Below are 12,452 nucleotides of genomic sequence, written 5' to 3'. Positions count from 1 at the left end.
CCAACGCCGAATACCTGTCTGATGATAACAGGCATAAGGAATATCTGTCTGAATGAACATCATCACGTATATCACTGATAACGATATGTGAAGTGGTCCAGTTATTACTCTGTATTTCATTGTATTTACAAAGATCGGTTAATCTCAATATTAAAAGAGAACACACCAATATGGTCGCCACCCTGTTCGCGTCATGTGTTCAGCGTATGTTGGAGTCATCAATCAAACCACACCGAGACAAATATACGTACCAAATGTAGACATTCCTAGGTGTCAGTAATTTACTGACAAATAAAACAGACAGTGTCCTATGTTTTGTGTTCTTATTAGTTATGTTTCCAATATGATAACTATCAACACTTCAATATGTTTTAGTAATTAGATAGGAGTCAGCAGACAAAAACTGTACCGACGTGTTTGGAGGCGTTGTATCTTTGATCACCCTGTGAGGGACTGCAATGTGTTCACAAGATGTGATGAACTTTATAATGACTCGATCTAGATTTGTCTGTTTAAAGAAGACACTGATTTACTCGAAATTGCAGGAATTACATTAGAATGACTCAATCTAAATTTGTCTGTTTAAAGAAGACACTGATTTACACGAAATTGCAGGAATTACTTTAGAATGACTCAATCTAAATTTGTCTGTTTAGAGAAAACACTGATTTACACGAAATTGCAGGAATTACTTTAGAATGACTCGATCTAAATTTGTCTGTTTAAAGAAGACACTGATTTACTCGAAATTGCAGGAATTACTTTAGAATGACTCAATCTAAATTTGTCTGTTTAGAAGACACTGATTTACACGAAATTGCAGGAATTACTTTAGAATGACTCGATCTAAATTTGTCTGTTTAGAGAAAAACACTGATTTACTCGAAATTGCAGGAATTACTTTAGAATGACTCAATCTAAATTTGTCTGTTTAAAGAAGACACTGATTTACTCGAAATTGCAGGAATTACTTTAGAATGACTCAATCTAAATTTGTCTGTTTGATGTACAGAAATTGACACTGATTTACACGAAATTGCAGGAATTACTTTAGAATGACTCAATCTAAATTTGTCTGTTTAGAGAAAACACTGATTCACACGAAATTGCAGGAATTACTTTAGAATGACTCGATCACAATTTGTCTGTTTAAAGAAGACACTGATTTACTCGAAATTGCAGGAATTACTTTAGAATGACTCAATCTAAATTTGTCTGTTTAGAAGACACTGATTTACACGAAATTGCAGGAATTACTTTAGAATGACTCGATCTAAATTTGTCTGTTTAGAGAAAAAACACTGATTTACTCGAAATTGCAGGAATTACTTTAGAATGACTCAATCTAAATTTGTCTGTTTAGAGAAAACACTGATTTACACGAAATTGCAGGAATTACTTTAGAATGACTTGATTTAAATTTGTCTGTTTAAAGAAGACACTGATTTACACGAAATTGCAGGAATTACTTTAGAATGACTCAATCTAAATTTGTCTGTTTAGAGAAAACACTGATTTACACGAAATTGCAGGAATTACTTTAGAATGACTCGATCACAATTTGTCTGTTTAAAGAAGACACTGATTTACTCGAAATTGCAGGAATTACTTTAGAATGACTCAATCTAAATTTGTCTGTTTAGCAGGAATTACTTTAGAAAAAAAAACACTGATTTACTCGAAATTGCAGGAATTACTTTAGAATGACTCAATCTAAATTTGTCTGTTTAAAGAAGACACTGATTTACACGAAATTGCAGGAATTACTTTAGAATGACTCGATCTCAATTTGTCTGTTTAGAGAAAACACTGATTTACACGAAATTGCAGGAATTACTTTAGAATGACTCGATCTAAATTTGTCTGTTTAGAGAAAACACTGATTTACACGAAATTGCAGGAATTACTTTAGAATGACTCAATCTAAATTTGTATGTTTAGAGAAAAAAACACTGATTTACACGAAATTACAGGAATTACTTTAGAATGACTCGATCTAGATTTGTCTGTTAAGAGGACACTGATTTACACGAAATTGCAGGAATAACAGAAATCTGTTAATAAACACAGAGTTTACAGTTGGTAAAAATGTTATTTGTTTACTACATTATTCTCGTGACAACATTATAATACATCAATACAACAAATTTGTGTTGTTTAAAATGTGCACTTTGTTCAATATCTTAGTTTTAAATGAACGTTTTAAGTCTAAGAAAAAACAATAACAATGTGAAATGTTGAATACATGTTTTATGTACAAATTATAATGTTTACAACAGAAAAAAATCAACCAGTGAGGACAACTGCTTTTGTACCGTTGATTGTCACACAACCCAATTGTCAAGACGACGTCTAAACACCACAGAGTTGTCTTATGTTTTCACGGGTGTCTCACAGTTATGTCCTGAAAGTCAACACATGATTAGGTAGAAAAAAAAATATGCTTTAGGTGAAATAATATACATTACGCTGAAATACTAGATTAGAAACAAGGCACAGAACGGTTCTGTTATTAACATAGAAGATCTTTTTCATTTTTTCAAGTTTTTTTATGAACCCTTTTTACCACGACCAAACCTCTTATTTAATTTTTTTCCTTTTGTCTTGCCTCTCTCATACAGCTGAAATACTTCTCTTCTTGCCTCTTGTTTATCATACTGCTGAGCTGTTATTGTTTGTGTGTTATATTCGTACAGGGTTTATTTACTTTTTTTGCACTCGGAGAACAAGATACTGATTTCAGCAATGTTTACTTCAACAATGTGTTTCATGTGTTTTCTCTCCAGACTTGTACACTCACACTTTTTCATACCAATTTCCATTCAACGACTTTTTAGAAGTACGCATAGACTTGCTCATACATACATTCCTTATCAGTATATTTATAGCAGTCTTATTTTGTTTTTAAATAAATTACCCAAACTTTTTTTAACAGACCGCGTCTGAGAAAAGGTTGTACCTGTCATAATCTTTGTATTGTTTATTTACTTGCCCATTGTGTTGTACAGGTTTTACTTGCCTGTCCAGTATGGTGAATATGTTTTACTTACCAGTCCATTGTGTTGTACAGTTTTTACTTACCTGTCCAGTGTGGTGAACAAATTTTACTTATCTGTCCATGGTGGTGTGCAGGTTTTACTTACCTGTCCATTGTGTTGTACAGGTTTTACTTACCTGTCCATTGCGTTGTACAGGTTTTACTTTCCTGTCCATTGCGGTGTACAGGTTTTTATTACCTGTCCATTGTGGTGTATAGGTTTTACTTACCTGTCCATTGCGGTGTACACACACAGAAGTGGTGGTTGTGTGGTATATTAGTACAGGTACCACCATGGCGACAAGGGTTGGTTCCACAGGTGTCATCTCGGACATCACAATTGCTTCCAGTCCAACCTAAATATCAATTTCTCGGAATAAGTTAGGAAGCTGAATCTGAGTGAAAGCAAAGAAATGATCAACACGTACTTTGAAAGTATTCTAGCTATAGTCCATTCCTTTCCTGGGTCTCTACGGAAATAATACTTATTGTAGAACACATGTACCAACAGTTGATTTTTATACCAAGATTGGATCGACGCCATCTTACCAGTAAGACATAGCTTGTTCCCGTCCGTTTCACAGTCATACATCGGGTGCTTGGGGTGGCAGTAGGCTGAGCAGTCCCCATGATAATACTCGTCACACATAAGGATATACTCTAAGGTGATGCTGTTGAGAAAAGTGAAAAATTAATCATTTATCAGTCGAATTAAACGTACGTAAACTTTAAATTTCACTTTGTGATTCATTTAAGTCACATTTGTTTACTGATAACTGTTTGTGTAAATGACAACGATAGTTTGAACAGGTAGATGCATGTCTGTAGGTTGTCCCATTCTGTTCAAATCTTAACTCTATATCTTTTACAAATAGCTACTTAAGAACACACAAAAGTTCACAGACGGTGACGAGATTGATAACAATTTTTCTACTACCTGATAAGAAAAGAAAGTAATTATTTTTTATACTTAGTCTTACTTGATTCGTTTTATCACTAAAGTCCTGGTGTGTATATAACCAATAGGGTCAAATTGACCGGTCAGAGAGACGCTGATAGCTCCAGGAGATTTCTCCTGATAACCACGAACAACCCTAAGTGTCACCACCAACCCTGTCTAAACCAACGGAAACACAGCTTTCTCTGAACGTTATACCGACGGAATCTTAAAATTGACATAAAAATACAACAGGAAAAATATAAAAAATCTCTTGAAATACAACGTAAACGATGTGTTCTCAATCTAGACACAGTAGACGACATATTTCATCTTTCTTCACTAAGGGATAAGTGGTGCAAGTTTCTCCAAACTGGTACTACATAAGTTATCAATTTGGATGTTTAGATTGGTTTGTTTTCAAAGGACGGTGAAAGAAACGTAAATATTGATGCAAGGAACTCTTTTCTCTTTTTTCATATCAACAACTAATTTTACATCGAAAGAAAAGGGTAATTTCTCGCCCTGTTTCCTTCCACTGCTAAACAAATATTTCTGTTCCGTTCAATTTCATCCTCAGTGAAGACCTTGTGCAGAATCTTTAAAATGTGTTAGAGATATAATTATAACAAATCAATACCTAATGTCATATTTTTGTAACTGGTATGTAACATTTCCAAATATCATTGTCAAATGTCTAGAATGGTCATTAAGCAGAGCATTGAAGAACAATAATTCGGAAGTACATATATATTCACCGTCAACGATTCAAAACGGAAGGAAAGTGAGTGTGGCTTTTCCCTGATTTCATTTCCAACCTGGATCTCACCGAAGTCATGATGTGCTTTAAACACCTTTCTGCCATACAAACATCTGAAATATAAGGGGAGCAAGTCATCTTGATAGTCAACTCATCATCTACTGAAAAATCGACTTAGCATCAATTATAATGATAATTTCTGAAATGATCTTATGTAAACAAACAACAAACATGCTTAAGATTTCAATATGTCATGTATCTTCCAACTGCAACCCATCAACCACAATGACACTAGTGATGTATAATAAACTATATGTTTATATATAGTTTATCTTACTGTTTTATGTACCAGTTATCAACAATATCAATAGTCTATATTACTATTTTATGTACCAGTTATCAACAATATCAATAGTCTATATTACTATTTTATGTACCAGTTATCAACAATATCAATAGTCTATATTACTATTTTATGTATCAGTTATCAACAATATCAATAGTCTATATTACTATTTTATGTACCAGTTATCAACAATATCAATAGTCTATATTACTATTTTATGTACCAGTTATCAACAATATCAATAGTCTATATTACTATTTTATGTACCAGTTATCAACAATATCAATAGTCTATATTACTATTTTATGTATCAGTTATCAACAATATCAATAGTCTATATTACTATTTTATGTACCAGTTATCAACAATATCAATAGTCTATATTACTATTTTATGTATCAGTTATAAGATACATCATATATGCAGCGATAATGTTACATCTAGCTACACACCACAAGACTAGAAATTAGACGTGAGATCAAATGAAAGTAATGAATCGCTGATTTTATACTGTTAAAGTCAATATCATTATCTGACTCTACTGTATCTAAATCTTTAATGACATGTATCATTTACTTCTATGCAATCTGTTGACTATTGATACACTAGACGTGTTAAAAAAAGTCAAGGACAGTACGGTAATTCGATAAATACAGACATTGATCAAAACAATGTTTCTTTTATTTAATTACAGAATGTTTCCTCGTGTATTTACTTGTAGTAGATTCAGTCACCTATAGCGATATCATATCTTTACTATTACAGTTCATCATGAATATTAATCAGCACGGGTGATGAGATGCCGAGAGATATTGGTTGTTTTTTCATGGTCTTCTTCCTATAGCGGGATAAATCGGCATTATACATTAGGTTGTTATGTTGTAAAGCCGACCAACCATAACGGAAATGTACATTGTAATACTATATATGTAATATCCTATATATAATTAATATCAGCACAGGACTTACCGTGAGGAAAGCTTCCCTACTGCTGGTCCTACACAAACGTCCAAAGTAGCACCTGTTGTATCTACCAGACGAACCAGACCTGTACCTCCTCCACTGACAGCTACAATCTATGTTATGGACAAGTCACTAAAAAGGGCTATGGTTTCTTTGAGATTCAAAATAATTTGTTTTAAATCTTGCAAACAAAATACGTGTTTTCTACATGTTTATCTAATTGATAAGTAGTATTACGAACAATATATCATCATGCATACGATGGAGTGTATAAAAGACACACAAATATAACACTTCAGTAACTCAAAAGTGATACAATGTATCCTAAATAATGAAATTAATTAACACTACTGACTATGGAATATACAATGTGCCACCTTAAGCTTGAACATCTCACGTCAACTGACAACGATTAAGGAAGGTACTTGCAAAATGTGTTTACTCCATATTGGATTAGAATTGAACTGAAAGAACAGTGCCAAATAAAGAAAGCAAAGTCACATACTGAAAGGAGGTGTCCAATGTTATATATATCTTATATTAGCCAAGTGTTGACATATCAACAAAATGTCAACAATCACCCTCCCTACTAGATTAGAATAGAGGACGGAAGTTTATAATACGGACAAAGAGACACCACAAAGCAGTATGCTGACCAATGTAAATTATCATTGTCAGCCGTTATTATTGAAACTTATTAATTATGAAGCACCTCAGTAGTCATAGGTATCACAACCTATGATTCCTAGTGCCACAGATAGTCTTACAAAGGGAAACAGATGTGTGATGCAGTGTCTAATTTTAAAAAGTTATCGACTTGTGTGTCTGTTGTGCAAATCTTTTGAACAAAATGTAGTTCAAATTGATTACACTAAGCTTACTTAAAAGAACAGAAAATTGTGGTGATCATTTCTAAAAACTTCGATAAGTTGTCATTTTAGGTCGAAACATTCAATCGTCGATAAACCACAAATAATTACAAGTAGTATGAACTTGCCTGACTAATTCCATAAATCATATGGAAGATAAGACACCAACTCATCTCTGTACTCCTTATGTACAAACCAAACACTAAGTCCAGCGTTATCTCAGACCTAGATGTCACAGACCAAGGTTCAGAATATGAAGTGTCAAGTCTGATAAGGCATGAGGATTGCATGTTATGCTGGATGGGATTTAGTTCCTGATGTTATACTACTTTCTTTGAGGCTGCCTTAACAGTATATTATATTTGGTTCATTACCACATTATTGCTTACATAGGTTATGCCATGTTGTCCATTTCCTTTTTGTCTATAATAGATTATAGATTAATCGTAAATACAATATATTGGTCAATACAAGACACAATACTTCTCCAGTTACGTTTTAGACGTGATAAAGTCTCTCGGCTCTTCAGTTCAACTTGTCACGCTTATCCTGGTATCTGCATTGTTGCCGTTTTTTAGATTAACATTTTGTACAGTTTGGGATAAAATGTAAAGGGACTGTACCATGGGTGACGAAAAGGTACATCAGTAGTCAGCGTGTCTAGATATAAATATGTACGTCCTAACTTACATCCTAATGTGTGACGTTTTATAGCCACATTGAACATTGAGATGACATTAAATGTGTTTCCAACACTATAAGGTCGGTTGCCATTTTTTAACTCAGAATTTTTCTCTCTTTAAATGACTTATAAAGTGTTGATTTAATATATATCCTTATATATGTATTTCAAATAATGGATAAGTACATAAAAGTATACCATAAAAAGCTTAACAACTGAAATGCACGGAATGTACAGACAACAAGGGTTTAGAGAACGCCCTACACTAAAGGTATTTGTTAATACTTCATTATGATTTATACTATTCTGATAGGATCTTTTCGTATTTCAAAACAATTGATTATTAGTCTGGTTAATATTAATGGACATATCAAATATTTTTATACATGAATAAAATTTATAGTAAGAGTGACAAGAATGATGGGGGATACAGTATTAGGCTCCTGGTATACTGATCCTCCACTCCACTGTGGGGGATACAGCTTAAGGCTCCTGGTATACTGATCCTCCACTCCACTGTGGGGGATAGAGCATTAGGCATCTGGTATACTGATCCTCCACTCCACTGTGGGGGATACAGCATTAGGCTCCTGGTATACTGATCTTGCACTCCACTGTGGGGGATAGAGCATTAGGCATCTGGTATACTGATCCTCCACTCCACTGTGGGGGATACAGCATTAGGCTCCTGGTATACTGACCCTCCACTCAACTGTGGGGGATACATCATTAGGCTCCTGGTATACTGATCCTCCACTCCACTGTGGGGGATACAGCATTAGGCTCCTGGTATACTGATCCTCCACTCCACTGTGGGGGATACAGCATTGGGCTCCTGGTATACTGACCCTCCACTCCACAGTGGGGGATACAGCATTAGGCTCCTGGTATACTGACCCTCCACTCCACAGTGGGGGATACAGCATTAGGCTCCTGGTATACTGATCCTCCACTCCACTGTGGGGGATACAGCATTAGGCTCCTGGTATACTGATCCTCCACTCCACTGTGGGGGATACAGCATTAGGCTCCTGGTATACTGACCCTCCACTCCACTGTGGGGGATACAGCATTAGGCTCCTGGTATACTGACCCTCCACTCCACTGTGGGGGATACATCATTAGGCTCCTGGTATACTGATCCTCCACTCCACTGTGGGGGATACAGCATTAGGCTCCTGGTATACTGATCCTCCACTCCACTGTGGGGGATACAGCATTAGGGTCCTGGTATACTGATCCTCCACTCCACTGTGGGGGATACAGCATTAGGCTCCTGGTATACTGATCCTCCACTCCACTGTGGGGGATACAGCATTAGGCTCCTGGTATACTGATCCTCCACTCCACTGTGGGGGATACAGCATTAGGCTCCTGGTATACTGACCCTCCACTCCACTGTGGGGGATACATCATTAGGCTCCTGGTATACTGATCCTCCACTCCACTGTGGGGGATACAGCATTAGGCATCTGGTATACTGATCCTCCACTCCACTGTGGGGGATACAGCATTAGGCATCTGGTATACTGATCCTCCACTCCACAGTGGGGGATACAGCATTAGGCTCCTGGTATACTGATCCTCCACTCCACTGTGGGGGATACAGCATTAGGCTCCTGGTATACTGATACTCCACTCCACTGTGGGGGATACAGCATTAGGCATCTGGTATACTGATCCTCCACTTCACTTTGGGAATACAGCATAAGGCTCCTGGTATACTGACACTCCACTCCACTTTTGGGGATACAGTATTAGGCTCCTGGTATACTGACCCTCCACTCCACAGTTGGTGATACAGCTTAAGGCTCCTGGTATACTGCTCCTCCACTCCACTGTAGGGGATACAGCTTAAGGCTCCTGGTATACTGATCCTCCACTCCAGTGTGGGGGATACAGCATTAGGCATCTGGTATACTGATCCTCCATTCCACTGTGGGGGATACAGCATTAGGCTCCTGGTATACTGATCCTCCATTCCACTGTGGGGGGTAGAGCATTAGGGTCCTGGTATACTGACCCTCCACTCCACTGTGGGGGGTAGAGCATTAGGGTCCTGGTATACTGATCCTCCTCTCCACTGTGGGAGATATAGTGTGCGGTGAGTAGACCCTCAGCTAAAGATGGAATTGGGATGAATATTCAATGGTTGACATTTGTAGATTAAAGCCATATCATCTTGATAAAGAGGCTTGGGCGGGGGGAGTTAAAGGGTTAGCTTGTACTACCTACAGTAGGCATGGTGAGTTAAGTTTGTTTTTCACCTTGGAGAATATATCAATCAGTCAAAGCATCAACATCAGTGACATACACATTAATAATCAATTATCTTCAATGGCAAACATTTCCCTTGGGCGAGGTTATTTTCAGATAAAAAGTGTATTATTAATATATATTAGTTTATATAAACGACTAAAATACAAATGTCCTTTATGATGTTATAAGTAAGTGAAGAATTTAATAATTTAATCCAAAGGTTGTAGGATAATAAGGTACCAATCTAAAGGCAACGGTCTAGTGGTTTAATGTTCAAAATGCCTATTAAGGGCCGCATATACCTGTAACGTCATACACTCAGACTTTGATGCTATAAGATGAACTATTTTATTCTACACTGCTTCATACGAATTGTTTATTAAAAGGTTTGATATCGTCGGGATAGATGTATCCATTCTACTTGTCATGTATGTGTCAAGAAAAACTTTCAATATGTACTAGCGAACACCAGCCTTTTTATAAATGTGGATTACTCTGTTCATATAGTGTGTGTGTGTGTGTGTGTGTGTGTGTGTGTGTGTGTGTGTGTGTGTGTTGTGTGTTTGAACTTAAGTGAAAGGAACTGACACTTACCAGAAACATTCTTCTTCAAAATATCAACTGTATTACTGGTATACAGAACGCGAAAGCTACCATGGACAGATGTGACATTCAGTCAGTGGTGTCGGTGATCCTGTTATTGTGGGCAGCATCAGGTAGGTACTGATGACGGTGGACATATGTCATTAGTGTGTGGTGATATCGGCTTAGAATGTTAAGATAAAGAAGTATCTGTCTTTTTATAATTCAAAGTAAATATGTATGAAACTAAAGTAGCATACGAGTAAATCGAGTTAAAACGAGGATTAAAATGATTTGTAAAGCAAAGTTATCATTTACATACAAAACCAGAGACTAAGAGCTGTGTCAAATTAAATGTTACTGTAAGGAAATTACAATAACAACTAGATATTACTGGTGTAATTTAACCATCATTTATGTCGAAATAATGTTTACTGTATGTAAATAAACGTTTTGTCTGGTAGCTGCAGTGTCTTCATAAAGAATCTCATTCTTTGTTTTCAGTGATATTTATATAAACACACTTGATCTTCAATTTCCAGTAAATCAACTTTTTTTTTTGTCTACATAAGAACGTTTATTATTTGTTTCCTGTGTTATTTATATAATTTCTCAATAAACTTCACACTTGATCTTTTGTTTCTACCAATCAATAAATAAACTAATATGTATTTTTTCTCATTGATATATGATTTGTTAATTGAATTAATTGATTATAAATGGTTTGCCTATGGAAGTACATACCTAGGGATTCCGTTTACTGATATGGTTTATAATTTTTGTTATTTTGCTTTTACAAAACACTCACTGTATTGATTTTTACTAAATGCTTCTCTGCTTTTTTTTCAAAATATTATTTCATTTTCTCGAAATATTAAATCATTTTTATGAAATAACAATTCGTTTTATCGAAAGATCATCTTGTTTTTTCGAAATGATATTTCGTTTTTATGGAAAAATTTATTGAATGAAAACTTGATTAAGGCGCATTTTTATTTATCATTTGACTCTATCTACTTCTAAATTTGTACTAAAAGGTGCTATTTATTTTTATGCTAATTTTTCCTCATGGATATGTAGTTGACTGTCTAAATACAAATGTGTCCTGTAATTAAGGCTGCGTTAAAACCAATAAATAGAGAGGAATCTAAACAACATCGTATTGCTAAAATGAATTGGTATTAGGACACTAAAGATGAAAGGTGCTTACATATTGTTTAATACTTATTAACAACTTCAGGCTGTGTAGGTCACAGGGAAAGAATGCGTATGCTTTATTAGGCTACTTATTGTGGGGCACCCCTTGTAGACGAGGGATGGTTTCTCCGATGCCTCCTGTTTAAGAAGACAACGCAGATTCAAAGATAGGGAAATCAAAATCAATCTGTTGCACATATTTCAACACTTGGAATCTTGATATATTTCATAATTTCTGCACATTCTTTCTGTGCGTATAAATAGTATCTATCAATACAGATTTATGATTGGAATCAAACAATGTAGTCAAATTATAAATTCAACTCTATCATACATGCAAATCTTCAAAATGCTTGTGTTATGAGAACTTCCATTCTATTGACATTGTCACCTGAAGAAAATGCTTTGATGTATCATTTGTTTTGTCTTTCTAGGATTTTTCAATACCATGATCATTTACACTGCAGTGAAAGTCAGGTTAAGAAACTCTCCACGGAGCAAGTTTGTGACTGACTCTCAGTAGATACCAGTGTAGATCAAACTAAGAAATGATATAACCGCTCAGACTCAATGATAAATACTCCTCTTTATAGTTACTCACCAGCAGTCTGTCCAGAGGTACTTTACCAAGGGAACAAGTGTGGATGCAGCTTCTGTCATTGACCCTTTAAGGATAACATGGTACAACGTTACAGCTCGCAGTAGGTGCGCATCCCATTGTGTACAACGGAAATGCTCGTGCGTGGCCTTCTCCTTTGTGAATGGATCATGTCACATGTTTGCCAATATACTCACTGGCCCTCCTGGGGCTGATAAAGGA

General features: G+C 35.7%; 1 protein-coding gene across 1 annotated transcript; it reads right to left on the bottom strand.

Moving 5' to 3' along the window:
- Positions 1–2,372: 2,372 nt before the first annotated feature.
- On the bottom strand, positions 2,373–7,085 carry LOC132551910 (protein serrate-like). The gene is made up of 7 exons (XM_060216054.1): positions 7,041–7,085; positions 6,050–6,156; positions 4,733–4,847; positions 4,018–4,154; positions 3,587–3,708; positions 3,268–3,393; positions 2,373–2,404 (listed from the first exon to the last, which is right to left on the bottom strand). Exons 1-7 carry the CDS (start codon positions 7,083–7,085, stop codon positions 2,373–2,375), a joined length of 684 nt encoding a protein of 227 aa, XP_060072037.1.
- Positions 7,086–12,452: the final 5,367 nt, after the last annotated feature.

This window comes from Ylistrum balloti, unplaced genomic scaffold, assembly GCF_031769215.1.
Source record: "Ylistrum balloti isolate Yb309-2 unplaced genomic scaffold, AGI_CSIRO_Ybal_v1 Utg370226, whole genome shotgun sequence".
Classification (NCBI taxonomy): domain Eukaryota; kingdom Metazoa; phylum Mollusca; class Bivalvia; order Pectinida; family Pectinidae; genus Ylistrum; species Ylistrum balloti.
This window is presented reverse-complemented; position numbering and strand designations above follow the sequence as displayed.

Coding starts and splice junctions, on each gene's coding strand:
- LOC132551910 (XM_060216054.1), bottom strand. CDS start 7,085: ATGAGTTGGTGTCTTATCTTCCATATGATTTATGGAATTAGTCAG. Junction 3,709..4,017: donor TTAGTGATAAAACGAATCAA/GTAAGACTAAGT, acceptor TTTTCTCAACAG/CATCACCTTAGAGTATATCC. Junction 3,394..3,586: donor GAACAAGCTATGTCTTACTG/GTAAGATGGCGT, acceptor ATTGATATTTAG/GTTGGACTGGAAGCAATTGT.